Consider the following 18,734-nt stretch of genomic DNA (forward strand, 5'->3'; position numbering starts at 1 on the left):
TAAAAATCGTAGTTGAAAGTTTCTTGAAAGGTCAGCAAGCTAGGAGTTATCCTGCTAGAAACAGATTAGCAGGCAGAGGGTAGGCAAGGTGGTCAGGGTGTATGGGAAGTATAATCTATCAGATTGATAGCACCACTATGTATATGGTACAATTATATCTTATCTTCCCAGCCCTGCAACCAAAATAAACCACATTGAAGTCTTGGAGTCTGATTCTGTTGTCTTTAAGTACACACCCCTTAGGGTGGTGACCCAGGACACACCACACATCTTTTACTCCATGTAAGACAAAAATCAAAACAAATATAATCAGTATTTTTCCTTTTAGGACTCTCACTGAGACTCTTTGATGAGTTTTCCCTAATCGTTTTCTCTTTTTAATCATCACACTCAGGGGTTTCTCTGAGCTTATAATGGTCTCGTTTCTTTGTAACCTCTTCCACACGGTCGCCTTCCCAAGCTCCCAACACAGCAACTGCTGTAACAGTACACAGCAACACTACACCAAAGAATACCTTGTCCAAATGAAACCAAAAGGGAAATTTAGATGAGTACATTCTGCTTAGGTTGGAATTTTGGCTCAGACACAAGAGTTAACACTCCTGGTCTTGCAAAAAGAAACTCTAATGGAGATACTGAAAATGAAAGTATCTCTTCTACCTCAAAGCTGAAAATCTGTCCCCTTCTTTAACATGTTTCTCTGCTCTGGGAAATTTTACTTATCTCTAACCATTCATGAAGGGGAAATCCTTAGTCCCACGAGTTAGCAGTGGGTATGCCATTCACTGACTAGACCTGAGACTCCACCAGCATAATTTAGTACCCGTGCTATAAAATCAGTTAAATTTCTAATTTCTATCTGGTAGCTTGCCAATTCTTCTTTGTCTTAGGAGCAATTATTAACATTTACATTTTATCTTGATTCTCTTTAGCAATATCCCTATTTACATAGAGAATCCTTAAACAGTTTACCACATTCTTTTCAGTGTTACCCAAGAGGTGCATTCATTTACTATAGCTCTAAAATTTTCCAGATCCGCTATAAATAAAATGCCTAAACTTAAAATAGACACTACGCAAAACTCGCATAACTGGAACACCTATAAAATGCCCTGTAAACAGCTGCCTTACATCTAAGCTGCCAGTAGATTCATGAGGTTCTAGAGTTAATTTCCATTTATCAGCTAAGATTTACCAATACCACTGATAATCATTTCTGTTGTTCTCTGCTGTGCCTTGTCAAGACACTACACATGGAGGAAGCAGGAACTAAGACAAGAACTGGAAACATTTCCTTCACATGGGAAGGTGCCCTGCTAAGAAACTGCTTATTGAACCTGACAGCGAGAGTATAAACAGCATTAGAGGGAGTGCTCACACATGTACTCCCAATAAAGGGGAGGACAAGGCGGTGAAAGTCAGCGCTATTGTAAGACAAATACAAACTAAAGACACTGTTTTTAATCTCCAGGATACTAAAATATTTTTTAGAGCTCCCAGTGCTTGGGGGAGGAGGGAAGGAGAGAATGGGGGAGGGGGAGGAGTAAACTCTACTGAGACTTTTCTTATGGTTTATATCACCTTTTGTGGGAAAATGATTCTAGAAAAAAGCAAGAGAGGATTTTGAAACTAACAGAAAGGCATTTGCTAAAAGGTAGCTTGCTCTTTGTAAAACTTCCATGAGGCCTGAAAAAGCACCCTGGGCATGCACTTTACCAGACAGCTTACCAGAAACAAACAAACACTGTTTGTTTCAAAAACAGTTGTATATTTTTACCAGGGCGGTTATTCCTGTCAATTGTCCCCTGATTACTGATCTGTGAGAAGCAAAAAAAAAAAAAGGAGTCAGAGCTACCACAAAGATACAAGCAGAACTATTAAAGTTCATGGGATTTTCGACATTCCCCCTCCCTCCCCTGAAACTTTAACCCTTCAGTGAATGCTGCCATATATATTTCCTTTGTTTGGCTGTCTGGTGGGCCACCTGGAAAGCATCAGCACTGTAAGAAGAAAACTGCTATTGTTTATTCAGAATTTCCTTAAAACAAAATCTGTCCATTACCATTTGCCAGAAAGGTATATTGTTCTATCACCACCCATATCAAATTCAAGTGCAGAGACATGTTTACGGTACGTGCAGCAGCTCAGATAGGCTGGGCTGTTGCAATCCTGTTGCAATCCTGTGCAGAAAACAGAATGTTAACACTGGCATGCTGCTCCCACGCCCTCCCCTTTTCAGGCTTTACATTAACTCAGTGACACCCTGCTAGGCACAAGGTTTATTTACACAACACAAAGTCTTGAGAGGAGCCTTTGTTTGACTGCAAAATTGACAATGCTTATGAAGCACTACCGACTGTAGTAAAGGTGTATTAAGAATCAACTGAGGACCACGCATGAATGAAATGTTTTGAAACTCCCTTGATTGAGTTTCCAGCTGCAGCGCAATTATCTTTTAGCCAGAAGCTGTCGGGACAAACTAGCGAAGCTCCCAGCTTTCACGGAGACCAGGAATTGCATTAACACGATGGTTCCACAAGGACTTTAATCCGGGATATGCTGGTGACACCCTGAAAAGAAGTAAATGCCTCTCTCCCCAGCCATTCAGGTTTTTTGCTGGGATAGACTTGAACGGGATGTATTTCCCAACACGCTTCACCTCATGGCTGTGTCAGCGCAAGGGAGGGGACAGCGTGGGAGCAGGAAGAGGGCAGGACTGCCTCTTTTGTCAGCAGTGCAGGCGAAAGCACTTGGGGAACTAACGACATTGTAAATTGGGCTGATTTACATCTGCTAAAAGGCGCTCCTTAGTTTTCTTTAAAAATGCTTGCTATATGTATAGCATTTTAAAACTTAACATACTTGTAAAAACAGGCAAGAAAGCTTAAGTACAGATTTATTGGGTGGAAGTGTCCAAGGGGCTGGAAGCTTCACCTCCCCAGGACCAGATACGCACCCCTGAGAGGAGGGAGTGGCTGTTGCACTCACCCTCTTCCCCAAGGGGTCCATAATGCAGAAGAGTTCCTGTGTTTCACGTGATTATCTTCCGGTCAAAGTTTTGGGCTAAGTATCGAGGCTTTTTCTTCAAAGAAACTATCTGTGTGATTCTGAAGAGGTGCTGATCGCTGTGCCTCAGCTTCCCCCTTCTGGGAAGCTGACATGTAATATACTTCCTCCTACGCAGCATTTTTGACATTAACAACTCCAAATCATTGTCAGAGCCTCTCGCAGCAGAGACTCTAAATGTAAAGAAAAAAAACACCAAAAAAACCCCCCAACAAAACCCCTCCAAAAAAAGCATGTCCATAGCAACTGGAAGATATTTGGTCAAAATGTCAGAGAGTGAAAATGGCATAAATCTAGGTGCCAGTATACACTCTACACAGCCCTGGGTCAGATTCAAAATGCATTACAAGGCTGATGAACCAATAAAAATGTCAATGGTTGATATCCTAAAAGCAAATGGGGCCAGTAACAAATATTTTATACCAATAAGTTAATACTGGATCTTCTTCCAGATGAAATTCCATTCCTTTTCGGTACCTTTTTCCTTAATGCATATTTTTAAATAAAAATAGTTCATACCATTTGTACGGCATTTATTCCCCATAGATCTGCATGCTTTACTAGAACGTCAGTCTCATTGTGCCCATTTTACAGTTAGAAAAACCAAGCCACAGAAATACAGTGATTAAGGGAGGCAAATCCAGGGAAGACTCCAGTTCTATCCCATTTGAGTTTATTCTGCTCTCCTGTTTTTCTCTACTGGTATACAGAAAAGATTACTTCTCATTAAACTCACGAGGTTACATTAAAGAGGTGAACAAATTTTTGCTTTACTTTGTAAATTCTCTTGGTTGTCTTGAAGGGACATATATTCCCCACCACTGCTGCTACAGGGTTAGGTAAATACTTTGCAGACCAATAACATAAATGTGAAATATACTACTGTTCTTATTAATATTTATGTAATCATCTAGGACTGAAATTGGCTATCATTGAATTGACCTCAGATCTTTGACATAAATGCCTATTTGAAGCGCCTGGCAATAGGCTGTAAGCATCCACACCCAGAACTGCTTTGTCCAGGCTTGCAGTTTTGCCAGCCACACACCTTTTCCTACACTGACTGTAGGAACGCAGTAACTGGAAAACATCAGCACAAAACATGCTTATATAGAACAAGGCTACGTTGTACCATTAGCTCTTACAACATGCATGCTTAACCCCTCTCACGACTTACCTGAGTCCACAGCCCGTTCTTAGCCGAACAGAAGCCTCTGCAAATATGTGCACGCTGCAGCTGGTACCCAGATCTCTAAACACCATACAGCCATTTTTGGAACGTCTTTCTAGTTGTGCTCTCTTAAAAAAAAAAAAAAAAATCTGAATTTCAGTTAGCAACCATAGCACCCCTTAGGCTTTTGCTTTATTATTGTCCTTTTATCTTAAAAACTTTCCTTGATCTCATGAACTTGTTTCTAATATATTGAAATGTTATGGCTTTTTGTATGTTTCACATGTTCTCAACAGACTAAGTAAACAGCCCTGTGAGCTGACCAACGTGTCTGCCAAACGCACTGCTGGCTGTTCATGCAGTACTTCCTCTAGCACATATGTGAACAGTGCTCCTGAACCCATCGTAAAATACAAGATCTCAGGTAGGGATCAATACTGATTCTGGACCAAATTTTCCATCTGTGCTGCCTTCTGAAACAAAGGAACATATAGACACTGCAGTGTTGGCAACTGCATACAAATTTTACCGAAGAAAAAAGGAAAAAACAGCAATTTTGAGGGTTTCAAGTATCCTGATTCTTCTCCTATGGAAGTCCTAAGGGGCAGTTGCAGACAAGACCAGGACATTCCCATCCCGTGAGGGGACAGGGCTGCTCAGACCAGTGGGAAGCAGCTACCCAGGCACTGTACGATATGTCAGCTGTGATCAGAGATCAGGTTGTTTATTATTAATCAGATGGGATTGGAGAAGAGTAGCAGTTTAGTAGCATCTTCTCCAAAACTGAAGTCTTTAACTCTGCTTGTGGTTTCAGGTATTGTCCTACCCAGGCTGCGTCCTTTCCTCCCTACAATGCCTTCCTTGGCTGTTTGGCAACCCTAACTGCTCCCACACCGTGATTCCAACACAAATGACTGTCATCCAGAGTGAATGTTTCCATTTGCGTTCCATGAGCAGGCACTCTGTAAACTTCCCCACAGGCTCTGCCACTATAATCCCTGGGAAGGAGCAACCTGCAGGACCTACTTTCACTGTTCAATGCTTTCTCTGTTTAGTGCTACTACTGTCAGAAACATTACTTGAATTCAGACAGGTGTCCTGACATCTGTCAGCCACCAACCACTGGTGACATTCAGTAACAGAAGCTCACTGTCCATGTCCACGCCTGAACTCACAGCATAGAGAAGGAAAGCTTGATGGCTCACTGGAAATCCCTAAGGTCTACGGTACTTTACTCTAGGCATTTTTGGTCTCACACAGACTCGCTTCCTTTCCTTCTCCTGTTGCAAGCACTGCTTAATCCCAGGTTGCCAGGAGCCTACTGTTCCAACAGCTGCTAAGACAGAGTGAGGTGTCAACTTTGACAGGATGCCAGATTATTAATTAAAAATCCAAGCATTTTGTATCCGTTCTGAGACCCTAATCAAAACTGAGCTATTTTACTAAGGGCTCTGAATGGTTAAATCCAGTTATTCTGAGGCTTTCAGTCACAATTGGCAACTGTAAATCAATACCTTTTGTTGCCACTACTTATTTTAATATGTGTTTATTGAAACATCAAAATGCCAGAAAACTAACTTTAGTTCTCCACAGTGAAACTGTGCCTCAGTTATATCCTGCACACTTCCAGCAGGATCTTTGTCCTCAAACACAGTAAGTATCTTTTTTTTTTCAAAAGTGTTCATCTGCCTCCCCACCACTCAGCATTAGTATGCTTGTATTTGTACGGTAAATTTTTTCATGCTGCCAGCTCACGATGCTGAGCACAGCCGTCTGCTTCCCATATGCCACATGTCCTCCAGTGCCTTTTCTACTGCTTACCTTCACTCTTTGCGCTCCCACTGTGGATCAGCTGCTACTCTGTCAGCCTTCTTTGTGTGTAGAGGATTCTTCCGACTGTAAGCTCCACAGGATGGGAACTTTGCCTGACTTTCTATTTCTTGGAGCATTGGCTATGCTATGGTATAGAAATAATGAACACAGAGACATTAATGGTATGACATTTAGATTTGTAACATCCTAAAAAGCATGGGGACCAAGGCCCCAGGGTTCCTTTCAGACTCATCTCTAGACAATGTAGTTAACTTCTATTTGGTCATTTTTTTGATCAAAAATTATACAATGCATACAGTTGTTTGAATAAAAAATATATACTTCATTACTTATTTGACAATGTATTTCTGAGCACTTGCAGTGACCACTGAAATCCCCTATAAAGCTAGCTGGGAATAGGAAAAATAACAGTGAGAAATCTGGTATAGGTAACTACCGAGTAAAGAGGACATCGTCCTATCTACTTTAGACACAATCATATTAAATCTTCCATTCATACGTTGCTGCACATCAATAACCAGTGTTTGAATTGCTTAGACAGCATTCTTAAGAAAATGAAAAACGTTTTTAGTAGTTCCTCCCTTAATTCTGCAGTCTTTCCCTGTGTTTACAGTCAGTGTTGCTGTCCTGCCCCAGAGGTAACCCAACAGGTCTTGCAAAGTCTCCTAACTTTGCCCCACCTCCATCATTCTCAATCTTGCCTCTCTAACCTACTCATTTTCCTCCATTCCACAAACTAGTAGTTTCAAAGAAATTCAGAGATTAATTAAAATGATTGGTGGGATGAGTAGGTGAGGGGGACAGGCTAAAGGGCTTGACAAGAAGAAAGATGAAAAGGACTCAACACGTATAGCTTGGTTATGCGATGACTAATTGAGGGTGGAGGAGATGGACATGATATTCATTTACAAGTGCCTATAGTTCTGAGGAACAGTTTTCATTTGCAAACTGAAGACTAGCTCAAGATTAGCTTTCGGTCTTGTTGTACAGATCTGGTTCCAGGGTCCTTCACTTCAAGCTCTAAATTCCACTCTTCCCCCAGCCTATGCATTCCCACCCCTCCCTTGTATCCTCAAAATTTTTTTATTTTTTTATTTTCAGCCAGACTCAGTTCCTGGATCTCTGCCTCGCCAAATGAGCCCTACTGGGAGCAAAGAGCAAAAGGAGAGGCCATGGAAGCTGGGGGTGGATGAGGTGGCACCTCTTTGCCACACCTCTGCTGTGCTGCAGACTTAGGTGGACTTGAACTGACTACGAGAAAACACACCTTGAGGAACCGGGAAGGAACTGGGAGCAGGAGCACCTGTGAATTATTTTACTTCCATTTAGCCTAAGGAAACTCTGTTCCTTGTGCCCTCTCACTCCCAGCTGTTTATACTATACTCTGATGTAGTAAATAAAAGAAAAACACTTGTTCCTTTTGACTCTTCAAACTCTTGCCTTCTTCAGTTGGGGAAACCTGCTCTATAGTAATTCCTTAAGCAAGTGAAAAGCAGTATGAGAAGATTTAGTAATTCCTAGTCTTATTCACTTCACGTAGAGGTGAAGTAGGATATCACATTTGAAAGCATGGAGTAAAAAAAATATCTATATGATTAAAATATTGTGGACACATGTCTGATGAGGGCAAAAAGCAAGATAGTGTAATACATGTAAGTTTAAAGAAAAACTGTATGGAAACAAGCATTTTCTTTCTGCGAGTACTGTTTCCAATATAAAAGAGCAGAAACTGTTATTTATTTTTTTCTTTTTAAAATGGTCTAGAAATAAGCCAAAAGCATTTGTGATACAGGAGTGAAACAAAACAATGAACCCACTTATTCCTGGACACCAAATATGATTTAGACAGATGTGGTATGTATAAGAAATTTTAATTTGTCCCTGAAAAGCCATTTAATTATTCAGATTATCTCATTGCCTCAGTCAGTCTTGTATTGATTGAGTAGAGAACTTTATAAATCAAAATCTGCATTACTGCTGCTCAAAGCATTTGCCTCTCACAGCAACACAGATACATAGTTCATTTCCAATTTTATTGAGACATGTAAATGGCTATGGTTTATAAATGGGTCAGTAAGTGTTCTTTCATACTACTAAGGGAATACTTACTTAAGGACATCAGGAAAGGGGGGAAAAAAGCCCAAATGTAATAGCTGTTTAAGAAATGAGGACATAGTCACCAAAATTCCCAGCTCCTTGGCTAATGGCCACGAAGGATCACCACCTCTCTATTCACAGGACCCACTTCTGATCTGCAGCACTGGGCGAGTCCCAGGTGGTGAACTTGGGGCACTCGGCTGAAATCTAAGCTGAGACCTCCATAAGTGCCTGCTCACCAGTGGGTCCCGAATTAGGTAGACAATCCCCTCAGCGCAGCAAAGAGCACTTGTCTTTGATTTCAGAGCTCTCCTGCTATGCACAACCTTTATGACCAGCTTGACTGTCTACTGCCAGCCTCGACCAAATAACCTCTAAGTGAGTAGCAATTAACATAATGAGTGGACTGATGGGTGTCCCCCATACCTACAAGGCCTCAGTAGCAACACGTCTCCGGCAAACTGGAATGTCTAGTCCTGAAACTCCACCTCTGTAAAAGGAAGGAAGTAGAAAACTGAAATGGGTGGAGGATTTAAAAAAAAAAAAAAAAAAAAGTTAAATGACTTTAAATGAATCCCTCCAGCCTGATCCAATACTCACTGAAGCTAATACAAAACTTGCATTGGTATCAGTGTGGCTGAACTGGACAGACTATAAAATAGAGTGCTTAATGTTCCTTACAGTCTGAACTTGGCTTTCTAGGACAAAAGAAACATGCAGAAAAAAACCCAAAAGATAAAACACAACAGCAAAGCTCTAAAAATGAAATACGTCAACAATTAATCAGAACAAACTTGATTAGCATTATTTGTCTATACAGAAAACTGACTAAAGCAAATTATTTGCATGGCTTCCTATGTAACAGAAACCAGAAAAAAAAAAACCTTTGACTTAATTATAAAATAATTCTAATTTCATAATAAAAACCTCCACACAGCAAACTACTTAAAATTTATGTCTGTCTTTTCTCCAGAATTTCTTCCTTGCATAGAAAAGCCCTTTATAAACATCAAAACTGCAAGCTGACACAACAGAGACAGATCATTTATGGACTATCGCGGGGTAGTTCTAATGCAGCAAGGACCACCACATCAGGTCCGACGAGATACCCTATCTCTGACAGGAGCCAAGAGTGGATACCTGGAGAGGTATCCACAAAACCAGGGCATGCACACAGCAGTTTTGCCTCAGGATGCTCTCCCAGGCACAAGTCATTTGCAGCTTTGGGATTTCCAGAGCCAGAGATGTGCTGCATTTGATAGCCCTTAAGTGATTTCTCTTCTGTGTTTTTGTCTAATCACTTTAAAATCCCTCGGTCCACCCAGTGCTCTTGCCAAGGAGTTTCACAGCTTAACTACAATTCTGCAAAGACATTTCTCTGGTTTATTCTGAACCTGCCAGTTTTATTTGATGCCCCTTGGTTCATGTGCCAGAAGAGTCAGTCACTGGCCTCTATTTATCTTGTACTCAAAGATCAAAAAGGAGTTAAACAACTGCTTCTAGCATTCACTGCATTAATGAATTTCAGATATTTTCTTATGCATATGCAGGAACTTACTGCTGTTTGGCAAAACTATTTGCAGCTGAAGGTACAGCAGCAGCTGAGTAGTTTGAGTTACCTGCAACACAGACATATGCTGCCTACATGAAAGTTGTGTGTATACCAACGGCACACAGTGAGCCCCTGCTTCCCGGCCAAAACTTTGTATTTTGTGACACAGACTGTTCACAATAAATGTACAAAGAAGTCACTGTATTATTTGCATAATTCCAGTTATCATATAAAGTAACACTAGTGCCAACCATGTAGTCAAATGAATATAGTGGCTGAAGTCAGGTGGGAACACCGGGGGGGGGGGGAACAGGGAAGAAAAAAATCAACTCCAAACAGGGGAGCTAGACCTTCACTTTTCTTTCACAGCTGCTTGCATTTCTGTTTGCTTCATTGTTGCTTCCTATACTGTAACTGGTAATTATGTCATTACATCTAGGAAAAAATAGCACTGGATAATTTGAAAGTGCATTTTCAAACCTAGACGTTGTTTGTCAGCTTCACATATCATAAAAAGTGTTTGAACCTGGCAGACTAAGTTCTTCGTTGACATAAAAAGCTGGACCACCCTACAACAGCAAATAACAGCTTTGTGTTGCAAGCCTAAGGAGCACTTGTTGCAGCGTTGGCAAAATCATACAACAGTACACCCCTTCAGTCCCTGTCCTACCCGGTATTGTCACCGCTTGTCCTTAAATAGCTGCTGCACTTTACTCCAGAGGTAGCTGCCTGTCAGCATTCACAAATTCACACCTCCCAGAGAAGGGTGTGTGCGGGGCAAGATGAGGAGGGGGAAGGTAAGAAACATGAATCTTGGCAGGAGGGCACACCCTTTTATTAGATATGCATGCAACGTTCAGCACAGAGCAGTTACGGCAAACTAGAGATCACCCCTCTGTTGCTCTGAGGTGAACACGTCAACACAGACTGTTCTCCTCGACTGGGATCCTTCAACTCCAGCCTTTATTTTCCCTCCCGACTAACCTGTACTTCCACAGTAATATTAGGGCGCTCTTTCTAAAATTAGGCCGTCGCTGTCCCCTCCCCTCAGAGGACGAGTTTCGAGAAACCCATCTGAACCAGGCTTTTTCCTGTCAGGTTTCATCTCCCCCTCTGTTAACCTGGCACGTTTTTGAGACCGGGAATCGACATCCCCGATCGCTGTAATGACAAAGCCGTGCCCTCGCCTACACCTCCAGAGCGATCAGGCGGTATCGGACGAAACCGCATCACGCAGTTCCCGCTGCGCTGGGCGGAGGGGACGGCCCACATGGCCCAGGGGCCCTCAGCCCTGCAGGAGGGCGGCTGAGCGCCCTCCGCACGGCGTTGGCGGCGCTCCGGGAGCCGGGGCGCTCTTCCCGCACGGCGGGGCTCCCCCAAGAGCCGCCGGCTCCGGCTGGAAGGCGGGCGAGGCCTCGGCGGCCGCCAGCCCCAGGCACGCCCGGCCGGCGGGGAGGGGAGGGGAGGCGCTGGGCCCCTCGGCGGGGCGGGCGCGTCTTCGGCGGGGAGCGCCGCGGGCGCGTGGGCGGGGGCCGCCCCGCGGCGGTTGGTGCCCGTCCTGGCCCCGCGCGCGGCCGCCGCGGCCAAAGCACCACCCCCCGCCCTGCCTGGAAGCCGCACGGGCGGCGGGACGGCGGCGAAGAGGGGAAATCACGTGAGGCCTCCCCCGGAGCGCCACCTGAAGGGCCGTACCACCGACGGGGGGGAGGGGGGGACGGACGGACGGAGGGGGGGGGGGCAGAGGGGAGCCCGACAGGCCAAAACCCGCCGGTGCGCGGCGAAGCGCGGCCCGCCTCCAGCCCGCCGTGCGGACCGGCCGAGAAGCAAACTAACGGACGCGAAAACAAACAGGGAGAGGCGACGGTTTGCGGGCGACGGCCGCAGCGGGGCGAGGGGGCTGAGCGGCGCCCCCGCCCCTCCGGCGGGCGGTTGGTACGTGGCCGTTAAGGAGGCGCCGCCGGCGGCCAACCCCGCTCGCGCTCTGGACGCGGTAACCAGATATTCAAAAACAATACGTCAGCCCACAATGCCCCGAGCCGCCGCCAGCATTACCTCATCCCACAAGGCCCCGCGCCGGCGCTAAGAAGCTTCTAGGGGCGGGGTGGCCATGGCGACCGGCTGATATGCACCGGGCCGGGCCAGCGGCCCGCCTCCCCCGGGAGAGGCGGCGGCAGCCAATGGGGAGCCCGCAGGGTGACATCATGGGCTATTTTTAGCGGGCTCCCGGTCGCTGATAAGTGAAGGGCTCCACGCCGGGAGCGGGCTCAGAGCGCGGGGCAGGCGGCAGCGCGACTCCGGCCGCCGGGTGGAGGCGAGCGGAGCAAGGCACAGCGCGGTCGCGGCCAGCACAGCAGCGCGGAGCCGGGGAGGGCGCGCAGGAGGGCGGGGAAAAAGTACTCGCGGCAACTTGTGGTGGCGGAGCAGCGTCCCGGCCCCGCGGCGGCAACAGTAGCGGGAGGAGGGCAGCCAGGCGCCCCACCGAAGCCCCCGCGCCGCCCCGCCAGGCCAGGCGGACTCTCAGCGCGGCGGCGCCAGGGACCGCGGGCCCGGCCCGCGCTCAGAGGACTCTCCGCGCCCCGGCGAGAAGTAAGGCTCTGCTTTCTCCTTCCCCCCTCCCTGCGCGGCCGGGAGGGTTGGGGTGGCCGCGCGGAGCGGGGCGCAAGCGGCAGCCGGGCAGCTTCTCCGCGCTGCCGCAGCTCCCGGCGCCACTCCGCGGACTCTGTTCTATGAGTGCAAAGATGGAGCCTACTTTCTACGAGGATGCCCTGAACGCCAGTTTCGTGCCGCCGGAGAGCGGCGGGTATGGATATAATAACGCTAAAGTGCTGAAGCAGAACATGACGCTGAACCTGTCCGACCCATCCAGCAACCTGAAGCCGCACCTGAGGAACAAGAACGCCGACATCCTCACGTCCCCCGACGTGGGACTCCTGAAACTGGCCTCGCCTGAACTGGAGCGGCTCATCATCCAGTCCAGCAACGGGTTAATAACCACCACGCCGACCCCGACGCAGTTCCTCTGCCCCAAAAATGTTACCGACGAGCAAGAGGGGTTCGCGGAAGGCTTTGTGAGAGCCCTGGCGGAACTGCACAACCAGAACACCATGCCCAGCGTTACCTCTGCGGCTCAACCTGTTAACAGCGGTATGGCACCTGTGTCGTCTATGGCTGGCAACAGTAGTTTCAATACGAATTTGCACAGCGAGCCCCCGGTGTACGCCAATCTCAGCAACTTCAACCCCAACGCGCTCAACTCGGCACCTAACTACAACGCAAACAACATGGGCTACGCGCCTCAGCATCACATAAACCCCCAGATGCCCGTGCAGCATCCCAGGCTTCAGGCTTTGAAAGAAGAGCCTCAGACTGTACCTGAAATGCCAGGGGAAACTCCTCCTCTGTCCCCTATTGACATGGAGTCACAGGAGAGAATCAAAGCTGAGAGAAAACGCATGAGAAACAGAATTGCGGCATCCAAATGCCGGAAAAGGAAGTTGGAAAGGATTGCCAGGTTGGAAGAAAAAGTGAAAACTTTGAAAGCCCAGAACTCAGAGCTGGCATCCACTGCCAACATGCTCAGAGAACAGGTTGCACAGCTTAAGCAGAAGGTCATGAACCATGTCAACAGCGGGTGCCAGCTAATGCTAACACAACAGTTGCAAACGTTTTGAAGAGACTGTCTTAAATGAGAACTGTGATATTGTGGTATAACTAAAAAAAAAACCAACCAAAAGTGGCAGATGCATAAAGCTAATGGTAAAAGCTGAAAGGCTGAGTCCTGCCTGTGCTCTGCAAAGCGCATGTGTGGAAAGACTGGCAAGCCTTCAGCTTGAGTTAGTGGTGAAGCAGCCAGCACCACTCCGAGAAGTGCTGTTCCTGCTCAGATGAGATGTCAGATCTTCGTTTAACATTGACCAAGACCTGCATGGACCTAACATTCGATGATCATTCAGTATTAAAGGTTAAACTGCAATAGAAACTGTAGATTGCTTTATGTAGTATTACTTAAGAAAAAAAAAAAGTGGGAGGGAGGTTTGTGGGAGGCTGATAAACAAAAAAGAACTATTCTGCCTGCCTTCAAGTAAATTGTGTATGTACATATCTTTTTTTATTTTATTTTATGAAAGTTGATTAATGTCAATAAACTACTTCATGACTTTGTAAGTTATTTTTATGTTGTTTATTTGGGCACTGCCCAGTATTGTTTGTAAATAAGAGGCTTTTTTTTAGCACTCTGAGTTTACCATTTGTAATAAAGTATAATTTTTTAATGTTTCTGTTTCTGGAAAAATTCTAGAAGGTTCTATTATATTTAAGAAAAATAAAATAATTAAAATGCATTTCCCCCTCACACTTTTTTTTGCGCTAGTACCTGAGTTGGGAAAATGCCCTTTATGCTGAACTCTAAAGGGTAGGGATTATGTTAGACTTAACTCTGTAACTACAGGCATGTCCTGGAGAATGTGTGAGGAGGAGAGGGAGAAGCTAGATCCTCATCACCAAACTAATACAACTTTTTGAGTTGTCCTGAAGTTGTAGTTCCCAGTTGTAACCTGACTAGCTTGCCTGCCATATTCTAGTGGCCCCATGTAGACAGCTAACTTCAAGCAGGTTGTAGGGAGGTAGAAAGCCAGTGTATGAAACTGCTCTGTAATTGGAGCAACTGACTACTTGACCTGACATGCTTTTTATTAAATTAATGCCCTCAAGAAGATAAGGCAAGTGGTTGTATTTAAAAACCCAAAACATGCTGTAGACTTCAAAAATGGAAATACTCACCTTTACTCTGAGGTAGGAGGTGATCCTTGTTTGTTGATATTTACAATAATGCTGCTGTCAACAGTAAAATAATTTTATGACCTTCTCCCCATCTTGAAATCCTTTCCCTTTGGGGTGTTGTTAGGGGTTCTAAACTTTTTAACAATAGAAAAGCTGGGAAAACTGAACTGAGTGGGAAATGAAAATCAACTTGAAAAACAGCAACTCCTGTTGCTTGTTTTCAGCAACTTGCTGAAAATAGCAACTTCTCTGGCACTTCCCGTGTATTTTTTATAAAATAATTTTGGGGTTTAGTATAATGACAATATAAATATATACCTTAGAAACATGCTACTTAACTCATTGGGGGGGGGGGGGAACAATTATTATACCAGGATTTTCAACAGTCTACCCAATTCACTTAGTTTAATAGGCATATATTTGAAGGGAGACCAGATGTTTTCCTGCTGGCAGTTTAAAGCCAAACAACTAGGAGGAAAGAGATGCTATCAAAAGACAGCCAGAAAATATTAGAAATTAATTATTAGTGAATGCTAACTTTTTAGAGCAGGCACTCTTAGAAATGTCTTTTTTTCCTTAAAATAGGAATAAGCATAATTTTAATTGAAGTGGCAGCCTTGTTTAAGGTCATTTCACAAGATGACTAGATAATTGTATATATATACCTTTACTGTTATCAGATGATACCCTGAAACTTGCAACTACTGTGGGTCAGTTCCTTACAGGAAGCATAGAAGTATCTTTCTTCTACCTTCTTTTTCCCCTCCCATATTATATGCATTTTATCATATAAGGGGTTGTTTTAATGTTTAAAATATAATATGGTAATCTCCTTCCACATCATAATCCAAGTGTCAAGGTAGGCACTGTTTAGATGGTGTTTGCTGCTGTCAGAGGAATACAACTGTAGTAACACCGACCAAACAAAGGGTTACTAGGAGGATACTGTAGTTTGCCAAGAGTACATTTTGCTGATGTCAGCAACCCGGAAGGTAAGTTGATTTTGACCATATGTAGGAATAGACAGCAGAGGGATAATACACAGCACTGCTGGGTGTGGTTTTACAGGGATTTAGCAAGTGCTAACTAGCAAAATAAGCAGGGCAAGGAGATTAATTACATGCAAAGGTGCATGTTTAACTCTCAACAGTGCTGGGTTATGGAATAGATGTTACTAGCAAGCATTTTGCTTAATCACCTAATTACGTAAAAAATAAATACATTATATAAAATACTATGTTAATTAAATACAGCTGAGTGACAGTCTGCTCCACCCTATCCTAATACGCACACACAGACATTTAGCATTGCAGTTATGTGTTTTCTCTCTCAAGTAGGACATTCTGTAGCACAGGCAAAAAAGTTACTCAGTAATAGCACTGCTCATTAAGTGGGCATTGCCTGGCGGGTTGGTTTCTGAGACACGAGTTACTTGACTTGGTCCAGCTCGGAGGTACTGGTGTCCAGGCAGGGAACCTACCATCAGGCAAGGTGTTTTTTAGTGCCAGTTATGCAGTTTTGCAAGGAGAGGGGTGATTTAGATGAACCCTTCCTTTGGTCCCACATCTTGTTTGAGGATCAGGCCTAAACCAGGGCAAAGTAAGTTTATATTCCCTCCACCTCCATCTGTTTTGTAAACAGTGTGGTGGGCTATGAGCCTGTTGCTATCATCTGATTCACTTCAGCATAGATTAAAATTCAGCACTCTTAGTATATTACTAGCTCACTTGGTGATCAATATGCACAACTGTAATGAAAGACGTGCATGCATTTGTACGTGGTGAAATGCAAAGTTTTAACACTTACTTAACTGCCGAGATTAAAATTGCCTAATGCGTTATGTGCCTCACTTCTTCTATAAGGAATAGTCAGTTCTCTTTGAGATTCAGAGAGAAACTCTCTTTTTGTTGCCCCAGCTGTACTCACAAGGGAATATTTTGCAAATAACAGCATTGTGAACATGTATTTTGTTTGGCTGTGAGTGTTGTCAACGGATTCAGGAAGTGAAGTCAGAAAAAGGCAGGGTTTCAAACAGGGCAGGCAGAAATGCCTAGGCAAAGAGCCTCTAATCAGAACAACATGTTTGGGACAGAGAAATATTAATTAGAATTTGGGTCTGTAATAAAACCAACAAAACCCTCACACTTCTATCCCATGAACAGAACTGAGCTACAAGGGGGGGCTGACCATGATTACTCACTGAATAATTTTAAATCCAAAGTACTTGTCATTACACAAATAACAGTAACAATCTAACTTATTCTACAGTGGGAAAGAGCTACATACCAGCCAGTTTCAATCTCAGAACACAGTAGCAGTTACTAATAGAGCCCCATCCTTGAACTGCCTTCTTCTCTGTAGGTCTAAAAAATACTGATCTCAAAACATGGCACTTTAAATACCAGCCCAAGGCAGCGCATACCCATCTAACAATGAAGTCTAGCGACCAAGAGACGCCTTAGCTATCTTTCCATTTTATAAGAAGCTGTCAAGAAATACAGACAATATCCTTCCAAACCTGTGTGAAAAATGACCGACAGTTTTGTCCCATGCAAAAGCCTAAGAAATCCATTATAATTACTTTCTGAAAAAGTAAATAGGCCTTTCAAAGAAGTACATTGCTGCATACGCATTAATGATCTTATCCCCATAACTCTGCAGGAAGCAATGAATCTAACCTACAGACACCCAGGTTACTGTACAGCAGACTTTTACATCATTTATCTAGTATCACACAGCATGTATGGACACTGCACGGTGGAGCGTGGAGCCTGAACCAGTGGCGAAATTGGAAGTTATAGAGCTGGACCAGGACAGTGCTCTGCCTGAGTGAATAACCCCAACCAAGGCTCTGGGGTTATTAGCCCGGGCAGCGTTACTTGAATAGACTGCAGAGGCAGATGGACCAGCTCAGGCTGGAACAAGCTTGGGCATCTATGGAGTACACCACGGAGTGCGGTGTACTGTGTCCATGAGAAGTACAAGGCAGAACTGGAAAAAAAAAACCCAACTTATCTTTAATATCAAGCCTAGTGCTTTCTCTGTTCTGCATCTCTTCCTCTCTACCCCTATTCCCAAGACTTATGTATAACTGCGTAGAGTTACCCACATCAAGAAACCAAAACCAGTTCAGGCAAAGTTTGCAGTGTAGAAAAAAAAAAGTTGCAAACATCATAAGTGAACACAAAATATTGCTAACAGGCAGATGGACAGCAAGGAATTAATATTTGAAATTACCATATACACAAACCCATTATGAAACAGAATATACCTCAGTAACATCTAGCATTACCTTAGGGACAGGGAGAAGGGATGTAGTATTCCTAGTCTTCCAACTAAACAAAAGGAAAATTCAAAATGTAGGTGGTTTGCTCTTTGCGAAGGTAATTGATCCGGAGAAGTGCTTGTTCTTTAGAATTACAGGTACTGCCAACACCAGTGTCTGCACCCAAGGACTGGTGGCAATCCTAATTCTACACATATACGTTATTGTTGACATGAATATTATAATATATCTTCTGAACAGAGAATGATGCTTCTGACAAACAAAACTTGTAGAAAGTCATCATATCATTTACCATGAAAGCCTCTGATTACTTAAACAGTTTTAGAGTGGTTTCGCACAGCAGGGCCCTCTTTTCCAATTTTGCACATTATTCTTTGCAGTACATTTTTGTTAAGGAACAATGGAACTACAAAAATCAAATTAGATGTTCATCACGGTCCCTTCTGTCCTTAAATATTCTGAAATACTAGAAACACAGTCACAATGGGAAAGAATGGCTTTTTAAAAAGTTAATTAAATATTGAAAGCACTGCTAATTTTCTTAGTTATAATAGAGTAACAACAGACATTAAACAAAACAAAAACCTAACTCAGAAAAAACAGTAAAGTGAGTAACCTATTTTTGAAATCTCATACAGAACTTGATTCGTTATCACTGACCTGATTAATCCAAATCTCTGTAAAATACCTAGAAACTAACTCTGTAAACAAAAGTGGAGGAAGAACTAATATTGTTTCTCCGCAGTCTCACAATTATTTTGTGTTTTGAGCCTTGTATTCTCCAAGCAATCTTTAGGTTCATTCCTTAAACAAAAGGACCAGCAACTTGCTAGAAATTCCTCTAGCTGTGACCATTGTTTCTTATTCTCTTTTAAATTAAAACCAATTCCTGTGAAACCTAGCAGCATAACACCAAAGATATGGGAAACGGGACACAATTCCAGCAGATG

General features: G+C 43.9%; 2 protein-coding genes across 12 annotated transcripts in view; one reads left to right on the forward strand and one right to left on the reverse strand.

The window, feature by feature from the left end:
- Positions 1-18,734, reverse strand: part of FGGY (FGGY carbohydrate kinase domain containing) — a 320,610-nt gene that overhangs the window by 281,823 nt on the left and 20,053 nt on the right. For 5 of the 11 annotated variants that reach the window (XM_075759256.1, XM_075759259.1, XM_075759258.1 and 2 more), the window contains exons 2-4: positions 8,594-8,657; positions 6,059-6,194; positions 4,244-4,365 (exon numbers count right to left, since the gene is read on the reverse strand). The exons of 1 other annotated variant lie outside the window; for it this stretch is intronic. The gene's annotated coding sequence lies outside the window, so the exon portion shown is untranslated. Of the gene's footprint in view, positions 1-4,243; positions 4,366-6,058; positions 6,195-8,593; positions 8,658-11,771; positions 11,813-18,734 lie in introns of those variants that run through there. 5 more of the 11 variants (XM_075759263.1, XM_075759260.1, XM_075759257.1 and 2 more) reach the window with 5 other exon arrangements.
- On the forward strand, positions 11,785-13,994 carry JUN (Jun proto-oncogene, AP-1 transcription factor subunit). The gene has a single exon (XM_010303934.2). The coding sequence runs from the start codon at positions 12,446-12,448 to the stop codon at positions 13,388-13,390; it is 945 nt and encodes a 314-aa protein (XP_010302236.2). The 5' UTR covers positions 11,785-12,445; the 3' UTR covers positions 13,391-13,994.

Source organism: Balearica regulorum, chromosome 8 (assembly GCF_011004875.1).
Source record: "Balearica regulorum gibbericeps isolate bBalReg1 chromosome 8, bBalReg1.pri, whole genome shotgun sequence".
Taxonomy (NCBI): domain Eukaryota; kingdom Metazoa; phylum Chordata; class Aves; order Gruiformes; family Gruidae; genus Balearica; species Balearica regulorum.

Excerpts from the sequence above, each read along its gene's own strand:
- JUN (XM_010303934.2), top strand. The coding sequence starts at position 12,446 with ATGAGTGCAAAGATGGAGCCTACTTTCTACGAGGATGCCCTGAACGCC.